The sequence below is a fragment of the Trichoderma atroviride genome, chromosome 6 (assembly GCF_020647795.1).
Source record: "Trichoderma atroviride chromosome 6, complete sequence".
NCBI classification, from domain to species: Eukaryota; Fungi; Ascomycota; class Sordariomycetes; order Hypocreales; family Hypocreaceae; genus Trichoderma; species Trichoderma atroviride.
The window spans coordinates 1,584,393-1,602,883 of record NC_089405.1 but is presented as its reverse complement, the minus strand read 5'-3'; the positions used below and the strand labels follow the sequence as shown (position 1 = coordinate 1,602,883).

At 50.7% G+C, this 18,491-nt stretch overlaps 8 protein-coding genes across 9 annotated transcripts; 4 read left to right on the top strand and 4 right to left on the bottom strand.

The window, feature by feature from the left end:
* The first annotated feature begins 1 nt into the window (after nucleotide 1).
* On the top strand, nucleotides 2–1,501 carry TrAtP1_011110 (uncharacterized protein). The gene is made up of 2 exons (XM_014093276.2): nucleotides 2–345; nucleotides 411–1,501. The coding sequence occupies exons 1-2, from the start codon at nucleotides 300–302 to the stop codon at nucleotides 1,475–1,477; spliced, it is 1,113 nt and encodes a 370-aa protein (XP_013948751.2). The 5' UTR covers nucleotides 2–299; the 3' UTR covers nucleotides 1,478–1,501.
* A 313-nt stretch (nucleotides 1,502–1,814) lies between these two features.
* Nucleotides 1,815–3,193, bottom strand: TrAtP1_011109 (uncharacterized protein; the record flags this gene model as incomplete). Its single annotated transcript, XM_014093275.2, has 4 exons — nucleotides 1,815–1,971; nucleotides 2,031–2,649; nucleotides 2,712–2,972; nucleotides 3,046–3,193. 4 exons carry the CDS (start codon nucleotides 3,191–3,193, stop codon nucleotides 1,815–1,817), a joined length of 1,185 nt encoding a protein of 394 aa, XP_013948750.1.
* Nucleotides 3,194–3,687: 494 nt separating this feature from the next.
* TrAtP1_011108 (uncharacterized protein) lies at nucleotides 3,688–6,381 on the top strand (the record flags this gene model as incomplete). Its single annotated transcript, XM_066114966.1, has 2 exons — nucleotides 3,688–3,759; nucleotides 3,850–6,381. 2 exons carry the CDS (start codon nucleotides 3,688–3,690, stop codon nucleotides 6,379–6,381), a joined length of 2,604 nt encoding a protein of 867 aa, XP_065971063.1.
* A 179-nt stretch (nucleotides 6,382–6,560) lies between these two features.
* On the top strand, nucleotides 6,561–8,726 carry TrAtP1_011107 (uncharacterized protein). 2 transcript variants are annotated; one of them, XM_014093272.2, is made up of 5 exons: nucleotides 6,561–7,204; nucleotides 7,294–7,426; nucleotides 7,498–7,945; nucleotides 8,025–8,229; nucleotides 8,352–8,726. In XM_014093272.2, exons 1-5 carry the CDS (start codon nucleotides 6,760–6,762, stop codon nucleotides 8,618–8,620), a joined length of 1,500 nt encoding a protein of 499 aa, XP_013948747.2. In that variant the 5' UTR covers nucleotides 6,561–6,759; the 3' UTR covers nucleotides 8,621–8,726. The 2 variants fall into 2 exon arrangements, with proteins under 2 accessions (XP_013948747.2, XP_065971062.1); XM_066114965.1 differs by having other exon boundaries at nucleotides 8,025–8,726.
* On the bottom strand, nucleotides 8,727–9,777 carry TrAtP1_011106 (uncharacterized protein). The gene has a single exon (XM_066114964.1). It carries the CDS (start codon nucleotides 9,561–9,563, stop codon nucleotides 8,784–8,786), a length of 780 nt encoding a protein of 259 aa, XP_065971061.1. The 5' UTR covers nucleotides 9,564–9,777; the 3' UTR covers nucleotides 8,727–8,783.
* A 168-nt stretch (nucleotides 9,778–9,945) lies between these two features.
* On the bottom strand, nucleotides 9,946–12,241 carry TrAtP1_011105 (uncharacterized protein). The gene has a single exon (XM_014093271.2). It carries the CDS (start codon nucleotides 12,123–12,125, stop codon nucleotides 10,065–10,067), a length of 2,061 nt encoding a protein of 686 aa, XP_013948746.2. The 5' UTR covers nucleotides 12,126–12,241; the 3' UTR covers nucleotides 9,946–10,064.
* A 412-nt stretch (nucleotides 12,242–12,653) lies between these two features.
* TrAtP1_011104 (uncharacterized protein) lies at nucleotides 12,654–14,774 on the top strand. The gene is made up of 2 exons (XM_014093270.2): nucleotides 12,654–13,418; nucleotides 13,481–14,774. The coding sequence occupies exons 1-2, from the start codon at nucleotides 13,175–13,177 to the stop codon at nucleotides 14,680–14,682; spliced, it is 1,446 nt and encodes a 481-aa protein (XP_013948745.2). The 5' UTR covers nucleotides 12,654–13,174; the 3' UTR covers nucleotides 14,683–14,774.
* Nucleotides 14,775–16,036: 1,262 nt separating this feature from the next.
* TrAtP1_011103 (uncharacterized protein) lies at nucleotides 16,037–17,955 on the bottom strand. The gene has a single exon (XM_014093268.2). The coding sequence runs from the start codon at nucleotides 17,366–17,368 to the stop codon at nucleotides 16,466–16,468; it is 903 nt and encodes a 300-aa protein (XP_013948743.1). The 5' UTR covers nucleotides 17,369–17,955; the 3' UTR covers nucleotides 16,037–16,465.
* Between the last annotated feature and the right edge of the window lie 536 nt (nucleotides 17,956–18,491).

Genomic DNA, 18,491 nt, shown 5'->3' with positions numbered 1-18,491 from the left:
AAACAACGTCAACAGCGACTGTGATAAATATCTATCATTCTGCTCATTTAATATCCTTGGACTAGTGCCTGATATTTGTGTTTTCGATGACTCCAAAAGGGAGAGAGTAGAAAAGCAGAGAAAAAAAATCAGAGGCGTCACTATGCTGCTCTAAGAGAGCTAATCCGTCTCAGCGTCTTGTAATTTTTCCTGCTTCTCACTCAACATCCTTTCATGTCGCGGCCCTGAAACATCTTGGCATATGCCATTGCGAATATTGGATAACACTATGATAGCGATGAGCCTTGGCGCTTTACACGATGGCTTTCCCAGATAGGCCCACGGCACATCTTCTCGGCTCTAATGGTTTGTTTCATCTCCTTTATAACCCACACAAGTCTTGTATTGGATTCCTTCTTACGCTTCTCTAGGTCCCGTTCACGCCGTAACTTATTCTTCTTCTCCCGGCAACTACATCCTCACCGGGTCGGCAGATCGCTCCATCCGGCTGTACAATCCCTTCCCCAGCTCGTCCATCCCCGAGGTCCGGCCCAGCGCAAAGCCAGCCGTGCCACAGGGGCGCCTCATCCAGACATACGCCGCGCACGGCTACGAAGTCACCAGCCTCGCCGTCGCGGCCGACAACGAGAGCTTCGTGTCCGGGGGCGGCGACCGCGCCGTCTTTCTGTGGGACGTGAGCAAGGCGGTGACGACGAGGCGGTTCGGCGGCAACGCGCAGGGGCATTCGGCGCGGATCAACTGCGTGAGCTTTGCGGGCGCGGGGGACTCGCTGGTGGTGAGTGGCGGCTTCGACACGACGGTGCGGGTGTGGGATGTGCGCAGCACGAGCTTCAAGCCGATTCAGGTGCTGAGCGAGGCGAAAGACGCGGTGACGAGCCTGGCGGTGATGGGGCCGGAGGTGGTTGCGGGGAGCGTGGATGGGCGGGTGAGGAGCTATGATGTGCGGATGGGGAGGTGCACTACTGATGTTGTGGGCGCGAGCGTGGTGAGCCTGGACGTTACGAGAGACGGCAAGGCTATGCTGGTGGGCTCGCTGGACAGCAAGTTGCGGCTCATTGATAGGGAGCACGGGACGTGTCTCAGGGCGTACTCGGATCCGTTGTGGAAGAATGAGGAGCTGCGGCTGCAGTCGATGCTGGGCGGCAAGGAAAAGTACGTGGTGGCTGGAGACGAGATGGCTGGAGAGACGGATGCTGCTGCTGGAGGCGGTGGTGGCACGGGGAGGATTTGGGCGTGGGATGTGTTGTCGGGCAAAGTGGTGGCCAAGGTGACGGTGCCTTGGGGGCCGGCAGGCCACGAGGTGAAGAAGGTGATTGGGAAGGATGGCAAGCCAAAGGTACGGAACAATGTCATTAGCTGTATGGCGTGGCGGGACGGAGGCTGGGGGGGATCAGTTTTGCGTGGGCGGGACGTCTGGAGTGGTGACTGTGTTTGGGACGTTGTAGCATTGATACAGAGGACGTGGCACATGGAGTAGAATTTTTTTTTTGGTTCAATGGCAGTTTGCTTTTATGGAAATTTTGTTCTTTTATTTTGTCCTCGTGTTGAGGAGCTATACTGCGTGTTATTGGAGACTTGATCTCTTTGAAGAATAGGTATATGTATATAAGATAGCCATGGCAGCATATATGGCGAATGCTTGGACGAGGAGTTTCTCATAACATGGCAATGACGATACCAAGAGGATGTTTCATGTCTTGTGGTAGTAATTGCCCAAAATTAATATGATATAACGATACGTGCTTCGGGGCGCGGTCCTCGGATGTGGTGTAATGGAAAGGGATGGACGTGGTGGCTTCACAGTGTTTCTTCCCTCAGCCCATACCGGCATATTTGAACCAGTTCGGCCTGCAGTCTTCTCGATGGAGGAATGGTTCACCATCTGTCAGTCGGCCGGTGACACAGCCCTTGCACTTGGGAGAATTGGGGCAGTTGAAGAAAGGAATGTGCTGATAACCAATATCTCGGAACCTGAAGAGCAGTTTAGTATAGACGAACTTGATTGAGAGAAGAGTAACAAAACAACTAACCAGTGGATTTTGCTTGAATCCTCGAATAGACCCAAGGCAATGCTGTGGACGGGCGCATCACCCCATCGTTCATAGAAAAAGCCTCCAGCGCGATCGAGGTGCTCGAAATAGTCCTCGTATGGCTTGCTCCTCCAGAATTCCATATCGGCAACTTCAAAGTTACTCCAAAAGTGGCATGTAGAGAAGCCCTGCGCCTTTTCATTGTGTTGGGGTCGTCGAATATCGTCAACAACCCATTTGATGGCGTTGTTTTCATGTAGGTAGTTGGGGTGATCGGCCAGGAACTTGGCTGTCTGGGGCCACAAAGTAGGCAGGGTATGAGGGTCGTCGTACAAGGTGATGGTGAAGCCGTACGTCTTGTTGTTATCCTGCATATAGCGGAAGACGTCGTAGTCGACGTCGCAGAAGAAGTGAACCTTGGGCTCGACGCGCCAGTACCAGCGGACATCCTGAAGGGCGGGATGCTTGTAGAACATGCCACTGTTCCAGCGACACATCTGATGGTATGACATCATATCGGCGTATTGGACTCCATTCTTCTTCAGCACCGCAGCGGATTCTTTGAAGATTGCGGGATCGATCCATGAGGGCGCGTCCCAGTGCTCCTTGGGGATCAGTTCTGCGATTGCTGCTAGTTAGCCGTGGATATGGTCTCGGGGTGTCTCAGAGCAGGCAACGTACCGTAGTTGCACTTGGCATTGGTTGCGGCGCTTGTCTTCTTCTTAAACTCTTCAGAAAAGGGCTTGTCGTTGAAGAAAGTCCACGGATAGTTGAATTTGTTGTTCCATGTCCGCTCAAGGTCTACCATGGACGCTACCATGTCGTCCACCTCTTCATTGCGGACAAGGGCCAACAATGTGGCGCTGACTCGATCGGTGTCCTCGGCGTCTGGCGCATACTTGTCCGACGTTCGTACGAGGGTTCCTTCGGGTTCGCCGGTAGCTGCAGAGTTGGAATAGCCGTCAGCTTATCTTGCCTTGCATCAATCTGGTGTTTGGATGCGCTATAGACTTACGATCCAAGTTGGGGTCGCGCTCAAAGTTAATGTACCGATCGCCCGGGCTGTTGTATCCGGATGAAGGTTTGAGGACCTGGTATAAAAAGAAGCACCACAGCACAATGGCCAGGCCTCCCAGTGTCCGAACTGGCCGGGCTATGGCCATGATGTAGAAGATGCGATGATTGCGAAAAGCCCGACGGTAAGGCTGTGGGTTTAATTCTCCATGGGAGGGCTCGTTTATGCGGCCAGGGCGAAAAGAGACAGGGATTGGTCGACGGATTGGCTACTCAGCAGGCTTTGGTAGCAACACACCCAGACTATGAGGCCGCGCATCCAACCGTCCGTATCGTGTGGCCCTTTCGAGTGGATGTCGCTATTGTGGTCTCTCTAAACTAGTAGATTCAAGTTGAAAGGGGCGTGGTTGCTTTATGCTATCGAGGGACGCTAATAAAATCGCCTGCCGATGAGAGGTTCAGAAGGTCTCTCCCCCACATACGTGCTAGAGACGCGCTAGAACTGGCCCGTTAAGTGCCATTGAGCTGTTGACTTAATCACCTGCAGCGGAACCAGTGTCTTTTAGCACTTTGAGTACGCAACTTCACATCATCACCAGCTTCGGTCGGCCGCCATTGCTGCTGAAAATGCCAACCGCTGGCAATGGCCCACGCCGCAACTCTTGGGGCTCTCACTGGAGAGCTCATCGAAGCTGTCACAGGGCTTCCTAGTAAGGTGGGGAGGAGGGGAACCCGTAGCTATCCCGCGGTAGCTTTTGAGCTTCATGGACTGGAGGAGCTGACCGTTTGAATCGTGTGCCATCAGACAAGATCCAGGCGATACAAAGAGCTATACGATGCCACCTTGGCGACGATCAAATCCCAGGCATACCTCCGCACGAACCAGTTCGAGGTACAACACGCTCTCGATGGACTGGAAGAACGCTTCCGAGTAAACAATCGAGATGACCTTGCCGATGAATTCCGCAGTAGTTTGGATCGACTGGAGGAGCATGCCACCAAGTGGCACCCAGAAATATTCGCTCTGCTCCTCGGGCTATCTGATCAACCGACTTTCAAGACAAAGCTCAGCGACCTTGACGCTGTACGATCGCGCGAGGAGCAGCAGAAGGAAACGTTTAGCTGGGAAGCGGTCGCTCGAGAAGATGGCTGGGATGAGGACGAGCTGCTATGGCAGTCGATTGATTACGCGCAAGAATCTGGAGACGAATCAATCGAAGACGAGCCGGACGAAACGCCCATGGAAGCGACGCCGGTTTATACCAACGATGTCGATCGTAATCTGCATCAGAAGGGGAGGACTGCCGCCGACTACATCATCCAACCCGAGGACACAGAGTTGCTGAGAGCTGTGCAGTCGACGCAACAGTGGCGGATCGAGGTACCCCAGAAAGATGATATAGGGCTCATCCAGAAGATTGTCATCCCAGAGACGCAAATCGTCCGAGAAGTTCTCTCTATGCTGCAGGGCCTGAAAACGACCCTTTTCAACGACACCACCGGCTTACCTGAGCCGAACTTCCACATGCAAAACATCGCCTGGGAGACGTACAAGGCCGTTATACGCAACATTGCAGATTCTGGCCGGCGCATTCTGCTGCTTTGGAGGTTTGTCAGCCATCCACAAGTCATTCCGCATCTTCAGGCGTTTCAGGACTGCATCACAAAACGGCTTCGAGATTTTGACACGAAGCTCTCGCAAATAGAGGCTCGCTTTGCCGCCCCCACGGGTGAGGTAATGTTTACCCTGCTGTCTGTGATTGGAGAAATCACACCATGGCTGCAACCGCTCCTTATCCTATCCGACATCATCTCACAAATCCAGGAGACTTCCAGATCGGATACGTTCCGGTATCTGGAGCTCCTTTACGACGAAACCACACTGGCTCAGCTGAGAGATGACTTGGCTACCTATGAATTCCTTGCGCGAATATTCCTCGAGTGCTTTCAGGTATATATCCGCCCGATTCGCCACTGGATGGATGAAGGGCGTATTTCATCTGAAAACGAAATCTTCTTTATTGTCGAAAGACCGATAAAAGTGCCCATGAGCCATATATGGCAAGACCGCTTCAATCTCCGCCAGACCGCAGAGGGGACATTACATGCCCCAAAGTTCCTCAAACCTTCAGCGCACCGGATATACAACGCCGGAAAGAACATTGTTGTGCTGCGGCTCCTAGGCAAATACGAGCTAGGCAGCTCATCTGCCGCTGAAGAACCATCTCTGGATTTCGAGCATGTCTGCCCAGAAGGGCTTGGTCTGGCTACATTCCCTGATCTTTTTGGTGCCGCCTTTAACCGATGGATCCAGAGCAAATATCGCAAGACTTCTACCACTTTGAAAGATGCTCTTTTTGACATGTGTGAGCTCTCATCATCCTTGGATGCATTACAGGCGCTGTATCTCATGTCAGATGGATTTGCCACGGCATCGTTTGCAGATCACTTGTTCGATAAGCTGGAGAACTTGAATCCGGTTTGGTATGATCGGTTTGCTCTTGCAGGAACTGCACAAGATGCCTTTGCGCTGCTACTTGACACGAGCCGCTTATCTGTAGGTGTTAGTGTTCAGGGCACACGCATGACTGTATCAGACGCCCGAGGTTCGATTAGGGCGGCCTTGCCATATGTTATGGTGGATTATCGACTTGCATGGCCAATCCGGATTGTTGTTTCTGAAGAGAGTCTTGAAGACTATCGATCCATTTTCATTTTCCTACTACAGCTTCGACGGGCGATCCATGTCCTGCACAAACCTCGGATCCTTGACAATTTCCAGACCGATAACCCTTATTGGGATGAACGTGCTTTGTTCTACACTGCTCGGAGCAATCTACTGTGGTTCTGCACAACTCTTCAGTCATATTTGGTGACACTCGTCCTAGAACCCAATGAGAGGGAAATGCGGCGTGATCTTTTAGTGGCTGAAGATGTCGATTCGATGATTTCGGTGCACTCAGCATGTTTGGAGCAAATGATTGAGCAAGCCTGCATGGGGAGCAAGCTGGCACCCATACGGGAGCGGATTCTGGACATTTTAGATCTGACTATCAAGTTGGAATTAGCAAGAGAGGGAAAGGCTGCGATGGACGGATCTGAGCCGTCTCACCTGTTTAGACGGGAACATGAAAGCTCCGAGGGAACTACAAGAGAAGATGGGCTAACCAGCGAGGAGTATATAGACGTGCTGGAAGAGATTATCGCCGACTACAACAAACATTTGAGCTTTATTTGCTCAGAGCTGAAAGGCGCTGCGAGAGCCTCGAGCGATACCCAGTCTGCGAAATGGGACATTTTGGCAGATATGCTGCAGGCGGGAGACAGAGGCAAGTGATGCTAGGTACTTACAGAAAGTGACTACAAATATAAATCAAAAAGTCCCTGCAATCCCTTGAATCTTTAATCACGCGCAAGCTTGTGTGCCCTTGATTGGCGGGCGGATACGAAGTGCGTTAAATCCCTAGCCTGCATGTCCTTGCTGTTGGACCTGGATTTACCAAAGTTCCCGTTTCCAAGTGCTTCAGCTGTCGTAATCGTACCACCCCCCGCTTCCAACAAGCTTATGTTAAGCTTATTTACGCATCAAAGAGACGGCCATTCTCACCACCTTCCACCGACGCATCCCCTTGTTGTGATCGGTCTGAAATGCCCTTCTACCGTAAGAACAGCTCTATAACCGCAAATCTACAATAACTGTACCTGGTCCGCAGCCATGGATGTCGATGAGCGATCACGCCTGCTCCCTGACCAGCCCGACCAAGGCCCGGAAAATGTACCCGCAACGACCTCACGCTCCGAAACCAGCACGGCGTTTCCACGTCGCCATCTGGTGTATTGCATCCTCATCTCCATCATCTCGTTCTTGGTCGTGTCAAGCTCCTTTTTGCAGGTGATTCCGCTGTTCGACCTGCTCATGCGCAATGTCTGCCACCGCCTGCATCCAGAGTATGAGCCGGGCAGCCCTGAATGCTTCCTCGATACAGAGGTCGGCGCAGAATTGATGCTGGTGACACGATTGAGCTACGTGCTTACTATTCTACCGGGCATCTTGACTGCTGTTCCGTATGGATTCTTGACGGACCAGTATGGGCGAAAGTTTGGGCTGTTCTTGTCCATCGTGGGCCTGGTCTTGGCGCAAGCGTTCAATATCATCGTTTGTAAGTATTCCTTCTTAGTGCATCGTGCTTCAAAGGCAATGTAATATTGCTATGATTTTCTGTGTTTTATCTAACGTTGAGTCTGAAAGGCCTTTGGCCCAATGTTTTCCACTACCGACTGACATTGATATCGCCGTTATTCCTGTTTATTGGAGGCGGGTCTGTCGTCCTCTCATCGATACTCTTCTCGATGTTGTCAGATATTGCGCCTAGTGCTCATCGGTAAGAGAACCAAACGATTCCACAGCGGATCTATTCTATTGTTTGCTGATTATATGCTCTTCATTTTCAAGTACTACAACCTTTTTCGGCATCGGTGTTTCATGGCTAGCTGCCGAGTTATTCATCTTCCCCTTGGCTACAAAGTTAATGCACACGAGTATCTGGATTCCCGTCTTCGTCGGAATCAGTCTCTACATCCCGACTATTGCCATTGCGTTGTTTCTCCCAGAGACTCTCTATATGAAGGCGTTGCTCGATGACGTGCCGGATCTGGCTGAGGCTGCTCTCGCCAACCAGGAAGAGCGTGATGAGAATCACAACAGGCCCTGGTGGACTCGTTGGCGACGCTCGTTTACAGAGGGCTTGCCTAGATTTCGAGAGGCTACTGTCTCTGTTTTCTGGGGCAATCAGCAGGCCACGTTGTTGTTGCTGACCCTTCTTATCACGTCGGTAGGAAAGGGCGCGGAAATCATGCTCCTCCAATTTGTGAATTGGCGATTTGGATGGGATTGGTTAAAGGTTGGTCTTCCAGTCTTCTTTTTTAAATCTGACGCCCAGTTTGGGGGGGATAGTTATGGCTAACCCATTATGCGTACAGACGGCAAATTTGGTAACTGTCAAGGCTGCTATTAGTGTCGCCTTGCTCTTACTTCTCCTCCCAGCGGCCAACTACTTTCTCACGATCAAGAGGGAGATACTACCGAAGAAGAGGGATCTTCTTTTTGCACGAATCGGTTGCATTTTGCTGGCTGTGGGCAGTCTCGTCGTTGGTCTCGCTCCGACGAGCAGCCTGATGCTGGTTGGTAAGTATATAGAACCCGCTTTGCATCCAAATATATGAGAATCTCCATCTTCTTCTTCTTCTTCTTCTTTTTTTTTTTCGTCGATACTTGGCATTATCTGCTAACGAAAAACAAATCTCTAGGTCTCATTTTCTTGTGCTTCGGGTTCCCATTTGGCCTTATTCTCCGTGGTCTGCTTTCCGAGCTGGTCGACGGGCAGCACTACGGTCTACTCTTCGGTTCTGTTGCCCTGATGGAGAATCTGGGCGGTGCTCTTGGCAGGCCGTTGATGGAGCTTTGTTTCAAAAGAGGTGCCAACTTTGGTGGAGTGTGGACGGGTCTGCCATTCTTGGTAGCTACTCTCTTTTTTGTTCTTGCGGCGATACTTTTGCGGTATGTCCGTGTGATGTAGTGCGCTATGTTAGCAGGACATCTTGGGATAGTAAAGTAGGCCATCAAGATGGCGAGATAGACTCTCATCTCCAACACAAATATAAATTTAGAGGGCAGAATAGAGATGCCCTTTATATATCTTATTCAATGCCGATTAGATTCATCTTGTCAAGGCCCTTCTTCTATGTGTATCCTTTGTTTAGCTGATCTGCAAGAAACTTCATAATGGGAAACATTTCCTCCCTGTCTCTTGGCATGGCCACCTCTTTTCTCCTCCAGTTGACTACCCTCACTTCTTTAAACTCTCTTTTGACCGCATCCGCCTGATCTTCATCCAGCTGACACACCAGCACCGGCGTACTGCTCTTTTCACGACTGCTCAACGAGGGGACCATGGACGATGGCAGCGGACCGCCAATCGAAACGACGCCCTTACACGTCTTTCCGAGTTTCTGCTTCGTGACATCGTCGCCGTCTGAAATGTCAATTATGCGCTCGACAGTTCGCAGCCGAGATGCCAGCCCCAGAGCCAAAGATCCGCCCTGTCCGAACCCAAAGAAGAGAATGTCGTTCATTTCCCATCCGCACTTGTCAATCAGCGTTCCCTTGACCAGCTTCTCCATGACCAGCCTCGACGCCTTGTCGAAGCCTGGATCAGCGTCGATGTCGCCCGTGTTGGTGTCCATGCTCAGGTCATCGCCCCAGTGAAAGTTGTGGCCCGCGGCGGCGTCGGGAAGAAAGGCCGCTGGGAGAGGAGACGTGCCGCGGACGGATATGGCGAGGACGCCTGGCAGAGAGACGTTGCGGGCGAAGGTGGCAAAGGGGACTTCGTGGTCGCCGAGACCGTGGAAGAGGATGAGGATGGAGGTTGTTGACTCGGGCGGGTTTGGGAAATGGAGTTTGTGGGGGAGAGTGGAAGAGAGGGGGGAGAAGTCTGCTTCAGTGGGTATTCTTGGAGGCATGGCGAGTTTTTATTGACGAAGAAATGGAGTGAATGAGGTTGGCTGCTGATGTGCCGCTTTTATGATGATGATGATGATGAAGCTGTCATGAGTGACGTCTCAGATGGTGATGAAACCAGACTGGAGTGCTAATTATTGATTGAAATAATCCAAGTGTAATTGTGGATAATAATAACGAGCCAAGTATTTTGAAAATGATTGTTGATGTTGCGTGATGAAAGGTCAAAAAGATGATATAGTATCCATTAATCCGCATTTACGGCGCGGAGGCATCTCGGAATGGAGCATTGTCCCGGCGCCGGAGGGTCCCACTATCAAAGGGTTCCAAAGACGGGCCGGGAAGGGCCATCCCATTCATCGTCAGATGTTCAGACTAAAAGATGGAGAAACAACTACGCGTATTATTTATGCAGAGATTGCTTCTATATACCTAGCTCATATACCAGACACGCAATTTATCCAACAGCAAACGCAAATGTCAACACGGCAACAAATGGGGAATCATCGTCGGACTACTCTATGGTCATCCTCGCTCCTGGCCTTGACCCTCGACGGCCCAGCCTTCATCGGCGCCCACTCGCCTTCCGCCGACCAAATGCCGGCCTTGGTGTAATCTCCGCTCGAGCTCCCCTGCATGAATGCAAATCTAAAGTATTCTGGCAGGTCTAGGGTGCTGTTTCTGTGCCAGACAAAGCTGTCTTGTCGGTCGATGATGTCGTCAAAGTATCCCCGGAAACGCTCCACGTCATTAACTAGAATGCTGATGCCGTCGTAGGCATTGCCGGGAGGCTGGTTCCAAGTGAATGTGATGTTGGACATGCTGTGCGCACTCTCGCCAATGTGGATCACTGGTTGAGGAATGGTTGGCAGCAGCGTTCCCTTTTGCGCATCTCCCTGGAGAGCTGCAGGTGTCTCGAGCACGGGATCAAAGCCCCAGCGGGCAATGCCATTGATGAAAAGGCCCACCAAGAGACCCTGATATAGCAGCGATGGTCGCGTCTGCAGGCTTGTGCCTGGTATCAGCAAAAGGGCCAGGACATAATGATGGATGCGCAGTTGGAGCCCCGGCAGGGTCAACGAGATGATGATGCCGAAAATGAACAGGGCGTACAGTTTGATGTACTTGATGAAACGCCCCTCTTGTCTAAAGAAGAATACTTGTGAAACGGCAATGCAGAATATGACAATGACAATGACGGCCAGCGCTGCTCGGGCTCCCGGCTGCTGGTCGAGATCATGCTTGTTGAGGCGCTGGATGGGAATGAAATCCAGAGTGTAGTTGGTCAGAGCGCCAACCCAGCAGGCGCCCAACCAGAGGACCGTCTTTTCGACTTGGGCAGTCAAGTGATTGAGCGTGCGGCGGACGCCCATCTTGTCGTACATGACCCATGCGCAGAACATGGCAGGCACATATTTGCCCAGAATATTGGAGAACAGATCGGTAACGGTCGAGTGCCCGGGCTGGTCGAGCGACATGCCGACTGCCCAGAACAAGCCAGTGAACGTGGGGAAGAAGAAGAGTGCCGGATTAGCCGTGAAAAGCGACAGAACGCTGGTGAAGACGACTGAGAGAGCCAAGATGGACCATCTCGAATCCTTGGCTGTGCATTTGATGTCCGGAACGAATCGGAAGGATAGCGGGAAGTAGGAATCGAAGCTGATGCTCTGAATGCCATTTCGCTGAGAGCTGATAAAGTCCTGTTGCTGACCAACAAGCTCCACGACGCCACAGCCTCCCTTTGAGTCGGCATAGAGGCCGGCGTGGACAGCCGAGGCGCAAATGTACGAGTCGCCGCGATATGTAGCCAGTTCAGGATGGACGTCGCTGGACGGTCCCCCAATCACCAACGACCGGTAAATAATCTCTTGGTCGCCAACTGCTCTGGGATTCAGGACATGGTAGCTGTCGCACGAGGCCGGGCATTGGAAAGCGAATCCACTGCCATTGAACGGCCTGCAGTCGTTTCCATCCAAGCCGCACCCGTTGCCCGCGCTCCAGTATGTATCACCGCAGCTGATGGGCTGCGACTGGCCCCAACCCGCGACGGTAGAGGCAATCGTCTCCTGGCGCTTGACAAGCACAAATGTGATGAGCCATACGGAGAAGTAAAGAAAGACGGTCCAGAAGCGATAGGCCTTGGGCAGGAATCGCTCCACGAGGAACAGCGGATATTCCTGCACGACCGGGAACAATGGCTTTATGCGGTACGGCTGGGCGTTGGGCGGGCCCTTTGACCATTTGCCAATTGCGAGCAGGACGCGGCGGACGGGATAGGGAATCTTCTTCCAGCGCTTGGACGAGCGCTCGTCCTGGATGAAGCGCGGCGTGGGCGCATTGCCGTCGCTGCTGCTGTTGTCGTCGATGACTTCGAGCGCTGTGCCGGGGCTGTTAGTCGCAACAACTGCGACGGGACTCGGAGTCTCTAGCGGCGCATCAGGGTGGTCAATCTCGGTGACGGTGCTGGTTCCAGCGCCAGCGCCGGTGCCGGCATCGTTGCGCTCTGAATCGTCCTTCATGAGTGGTTCCTGTTCATCGTGGTAAGGCTCGAATGGTCTCACCATGGCTGATGAGCGCTTGGGGGAAGAAAGAGGGAAAAGAGAGAAGAGAGAGAGAGAGACGCTCGTACTCGTTACAGATCCAACTGTAACGTAAGCTCGCAGCGGGCAAAATAACGATTATCACCGCCACTAAACGGGCTTCAGACGGACGGCTCAGCCTCTAAATACAGGGGATCTGGTGGGTCGAAACAGTCAATCGCTCCGGAAGCTCGGGATGTCTGGAGATGGAGCGTCGCAAGGACGGAGTAAGCGGCACGCGGTTTAGCTTGCGCAGTGTGATTGGGCGAATCGGCACTCATCACACGCTACTGGGCTTAAGCTGTCTGGCTCTTTATAACAAGCAAGAAAAGGATCGCGAATCGTAGATCTCTGATGATGGTCGTGTTTGGTTGCGAAGTTGCTATTGAGCAGTGCAGAAACAGACAAAGGGCTCAGATGACGCTCTTCTTGTCTCAGACATTCGCGCTGTTTCGGGTTTCTTCTTCACGTTGACGGATCCGTTCAGTGACCTAACCAAACCTAGTTGGAGAGCGGACAGAAGACATTTATTAATACGCTCATTATTTATCTGGTGTGAATACTCCTATTCTAAAAGTATCTTGATTCATCTCGCCAAGCGACGCAGAGACCTCTAAGCGGTATTTGAGGCTTGGCAGCTGCTTTATTCCAACATAATGTCTCCCTAATATTGGCGATGTACATAAGAAATCGCCCAGACAAGGCGCTTCTGGAAAGGGTAAAGCGCGAGTTTTAAGTATCGGTTGAATATCGGTAAATGATAAGCCATGTCGAAGTGCCTTATCGGTCCGGGGAATGCAGATGGTGGGCTATTCACAGCAAGGCTGTGTGATTCAAGCAATCATCGACATTTTGTTTGCGCGTTTGAGGACTTGTTGCAGCGACGATAAAATTTACAAGCGGCGTTGATTATATGCACCGTGGCGTTTTATAGACTTTTATGCATAGATTCAACCGCAATCTTCTGGACTAATCTGTCTAGTTTACTTTTTTCTTCTTTTTTATATCCAACCCTAGAGCAGTGGCGACTCAAAATGAGTGATCCAAGCCTGGAGAATTCTGCCGACATGTCTGGCCGAAAGATATTCGAGCTGATAGCCTCTGCCGCCGCCGATGGGTCTGCAGCACGGCTTGGCAAGTTGTCTCTTCCTGGCAGAAAAGCCATCGAGACGCCGAATTTCATCGCGGCCACCTCTCGTGGATCTGTGCCTCATCTAACTCCTGATAATTTCAAAAGACACACCACTGTGAGCGGAGTTTACATGGCACTTGAAGAATGTGAGACATCATTTATCTAAACGTATGAAGAAGCAACAAAGTATTCTAACTGTGATTAACAGTCATCGAGAAAAAGGAACCTCCTATTCAGCACACCCCTGTTGGGGAGACTTCACGTCGTCTGCATAGCTTTACGGCTCTGCCTTCAAGTACAGTCTCAATATTGGGCCCTCGGAGATGCGCGGCAGTTGCAACTCCTTTTGGAAACACACCAAAGACAATCACCGTCTTCACATCCACTGGATTCCGCAACGTAACGATACCGGAGTTTACGTCCTACATTCAGTCGCTGCAGCCTGATATTGTACTCCCGCTGGCCGACTTGCCGAATCCTGGTGCAACGCCTTCGTCCAAAAAGCTTGCCCGAATGGTGGATAGGACAGAAATGTGGTTGGGCGAGTTCTTCGACCGCATGGCGTTGTCCAAGTCTTCAGATACTTTGGGCAGCTCGGTGTTTGCACCAGTGCTTCCAGTGGGCCACCCTATTCAGTGGGACTATATCAGGCATCTGTCTGAAGATGTGATTGAAAAGCTGTCTGGTCTGGCAGTCTATGATACAAACATCCTTCCGGACCTTGTCAGCTATCCTTCATTAGCACCTCTTCCCAAGCTGTCCATGGATACCCCAAGGACCCCACATGAGGTCCTGCGTCAGATTTCTCTCGGCATCGATATTTGCACATTAATGTTTGTGAACAGCACCTCTGATGCCGGTGTGGGCATGACATTCTCTTTCCCGCCTCCCAGCTCTGACAAAGTCCAGCCGCTCGGAATCAACATGTGGTCCCCCGAGCATGACACGGCCGTTGCACCCCTGGTAGAAGGTTGCCAGTGCTATACCTGCACAAAGCATCACAGAGCCTATCTCCGCCATCTTCTGAATGCAAAAGAAATGCTGGGCTGGAATCTCTTGCAAATACACAATCATCACGTCGTCAATGAATTCTTCGCTGGCATTCGCGAGACTCTTGGCAAAGGACAGGCTGTATTTGAGGATGCCGTGAATAGATTCGCTGCTGCGTATGAGCCTTTATTCCCCGAAGGCACGGGAGAACGACCTAGAGCGAGAGGATACCATTTCAAGAGCGAGGCTGGCTCGGAGAAGATTAACAAGCCGGCCTGGACAGATTTGGAAAAGGGGGCAGAAGTTACCGAGATTACGAGTCTTGTGGAGGATGACACGCCTAGTAGTGAGGATCAGGATGTGACGCCGGCGGCTAGGGTTACTATAAAGGCTACTGCGGTTCCGTTTGGCTTCGAATAGACGATGTGTATTTATGAATGAATGAAGAACGTAGAACTTTCTGTTGGTTTGCAACGTTTGGTAGCATAATCAATATAGACATGTCTAATGCTACCTAATAGACTCCACAATGGCAGGGACATGCGTCTGAAGCTTAGGCTACTACCACCATGCCAAGCGATTGCTACTTTGCGCTCCTATACCGATATGGAGGTTATGAATTACCTCGATGAACTGTATCAAAGTCGCGATCCGAGTCGATCCAAACCGCGCCCACCAATGCCTCAATTGTTGAAGCAGCTGTAGTTTGAGACACGATTGTCTTGTGTTCCGGCGGTAAACGAACAAAGCGAATTATCTTCCATTTAACGAAGATGGTGCTCAAGGCAGGATTCGACGTTTCTGCTACCCAAATTTGGTGGCAGCTCTCTAAATTAGTTGCAACGAAACAAGCTCCATTAACATTTGCTATAATCTAGAAGAGCTGGGCGTTGAATCTGGACATTGATGGACCTACGACGAGTTTTGCCCCCTACGATGCCATCGTCGACTACGACTAGCCTGAGCACGGCATCGCCAATCATTGCCAAGGCTTTATTTTCATGTTCCCGTCCACCTTGTCGAGATGTCGATGAAGTTGAAGAGCCGGCATGGAGAGCCTCTTTGAGGAGGGCGGGATCTTTGAAATGATATTGAACGATGCTTTGGATGTCTGTGGCTACCATAGTGCGAAGCTAGAAGAAGAGAAACCAAATTGTCTATACCTTTCATTGAATTCAAGTCACTTGTTCTTGCATGGATATTTGGGTCTTCTTATCCGAGTCCTCTCTGAGGGTGTACATTCCAATGGGGTGGAGATTGAGATAAACTTTGGTAGATTAGTTAACCCAAACTACTTCTTTGTAGCTGAGTAGTTTATTATTGAAGATTGGCAAATTACTTAATTTCGACGTCAGTCAAGCCATACCAGCCCGAATTGTTAATAGACAGTTATATATAGGTAGATGCCGGCAATCGATGAGCGACCGTGAGGGTAAGCCTTGGGCTCTGCGCAGGTTGGAGAAGTCTTCCGCCAACAGCCCATCGGAGGGAAGCCTATTGAAAGGCGTGGTAAACGCCGGTTTGCATATTTGGCTTTCTCAATCCTTTTTTTTTTTTGGCTGCTATTAATGCCTAATTCTTGTCAACTGAGGCGTATATACAGATGTGAATCATCTCGCGTGTAGTTGTCGCTGGCTCAAATCCAGGATATGACTGAGTTGCGGTGCTGCACCAAGCAAGTTATAATCGGCACTGCCGTAATTCCATATGCTGATGCAAATGATTGCACGTTGTATATAACAAAACTTGAGAAAGAATGCCTTTATATTTTTGATGATATTTTAGGCTCTTTTCTAGTTCTTCAAACAATGAAATCAGAAATTCTATTCTGCCTAGACAATTGAAAATCTTTCCCCGTGCTTTAATATTTGCCATGAAGCTCATCAGATCTATTTCTGGGAATCTGCTTGTATGATAGTAAAAATGGAATCGCCTGTAATTGTACTGTTGAAATTGAAGAAAGAAACGTAGTCGAGTCGTTATATCAACCGGTACAAAGAGAAGAGAGGGTATAATGGTAAAGAAGTGAATAAACCAAGTAAAGTACACGAAAGAAATAGAGATAATAGCGAGAAAATAAATATAGTAGATCATGCTGAAATTCACAGAGGATTGAGTTGAGATTCTGCTCAAATTGGCAACTGCTCGCGGCTTACTGATAAAGATGGGCATAGTGTTCGCGCCAATGGTCGGCCGGGGACTTCTAGCTTGGCTTGGTGGTATTGATCGTGGACACAATTCCCTTGAGCTGGCGCCCGTCGAGCTCTTCGAGCCTGCGGCCATCATGGTCAACTCTGTCGGTGAGCGAAGCAGTGTGAATCCAAACATTCTTAGTGCCGTGGACTGAAAGCTGCGCGACCGTCTCTCCCACGTTGTTCCGGCGGACACCGCCTCCCGCAACGACCTGAAGGCTATGAGGAGCAGCGCGGTGGCAGATTGCGTCAATCTTGTCAAGATACTGGCAACAGTTGCCCATGCCGCCAGAAGTCAGGACACCATCGAAGCCGCATTGAACGAGAGTATCAATACCCTTGGCCCAGCGTTCGCTTGCGGCAATGGGGTCGAAGGCGCGGTGGAAGACGCAGGGAAAAGGTCGAGCAGCATCAATGAGAAGTTTGCAGCGCTCTTCATCGATGGTGTACTTGAGATCGGGATATTTGGCAAGAGTTGAAGGCTTGGTCTGGCGCTTGAGTACCCCAAAGACGAAACCGTCTCCACGAATGGGATTCATGACGCCAGTGGCTTTGAAGTCGGCGATTGCCTGCAGCATGAGAGCGATTTCATCATTGGTATAGACAAAGTCTTGAAGCTCATGGTCTTGTTGCTGATCTGGCCTTTGCTGGCCCTCTTCTCCACCAGGCGAGACGACAGCGCGAGGAGGCCCGCGAGGACGGATCATGATGCGGACGGCGATTTCAAGCTGCGAGGCAATTGAAGTCAGTTCCTTGACGGGGGGTGTGAGGCCACCTGCTTCGTAAGAGCCTGGGGCATTGAGCTCGATGCGTTTGGCACCCAAGTCTTGAGCTTCGAGACCAGAAGCACCGCTGAAGACTGCAACTTCGCAGTTGAGTCTGGTGGACTGTCCAAGGTCAATTGGCGTAGGCATCTTGTGATCGAGGACGTTTGAATCCCAATGCAGAGATGAGAGTTTCCGATTGTGGTATGTCAAGATTGAGTTAGAAGAGATGATAGTACTGGTAGGTAGGTAGTTTAAGTGATAGTTTGAGGAATTGAGAGTAGAAGAGTTGTAGCCACCTTTTTCTTCCAAGAGAGGAGAAGATGAAACAAATCAGAAAAATGACATCATCTCGCTTCAGATATGATAAAGGGTCAATTGAAAATATCTTTTACTATTGTTGAAGCGAGAATGGCAAAAGCAGCAGTGTTCAACATTGGTTTTGCTACCAATAAGCTATTACTAGATAGAGAGAGAGTCAAGAAAGGTGGGTTGGGGTTGCCAAGCTGAGGCGGGGGGAGGGGCAAGCCTTATCTGATAAGGATTTTTTGCCGACTCAGATCGTGATGGAAATGTGTAGAATCGGAATGCAGTGAGAGACGTGGTTGAACCTGCTGCTGAGAAAAAAGTAACATGAAGCTGATCATCTTGTATTATGGAACACACCCAGAGATGCCCCATCTGTGAGATATGTGGCGTCTAACAAGGCCCCAAACTGTTCTGCTGTATCTTATCTGTCCCTCGGCACTTTTATGCATGCAGCTTCATCCCACACCAATGGCTCTTGGGGATCATACTTGTCTTTGTCTCTTCTACAAAGGCGGTGTCTGTGCTTCCATTGGCTCCTCTCCGCAGCGAATCACACGCATCAGCTTCAAAGCATGGAAGGCGGCCTTCGGGGTGGCGTTTTGCTCGCCGTGTCTGGAGCAACCTAGCCTGATTCTAGCTCATTCTTCTTTTTGCTTCTCCTCTTCCAATTTTATGCGCATCCGAAGTGGAGCGTGATGCCCAAGAACTTTCGGTGACCTGCCTCTGCTATACAAATCGTGTGTTCTCCTCAAGTACCAGATCGCTCCAAAAACTTTTTTTTTTTTCAGGCTCCAGGTTCTCCATCTCAATTTTTTCTTCGAGCGGCCTTCAGTGGACCCCTGCGCTGCAAGAGCTTTGACTCAGTGGACCCTCCGCCAAGCTACAGCGGGCTTAGTGGCTCCCGCTTTTGCCATTTCCGTCCCAAGCACGCCTGCAGTACAGGGATCCAGCGCGCAAGGTACCG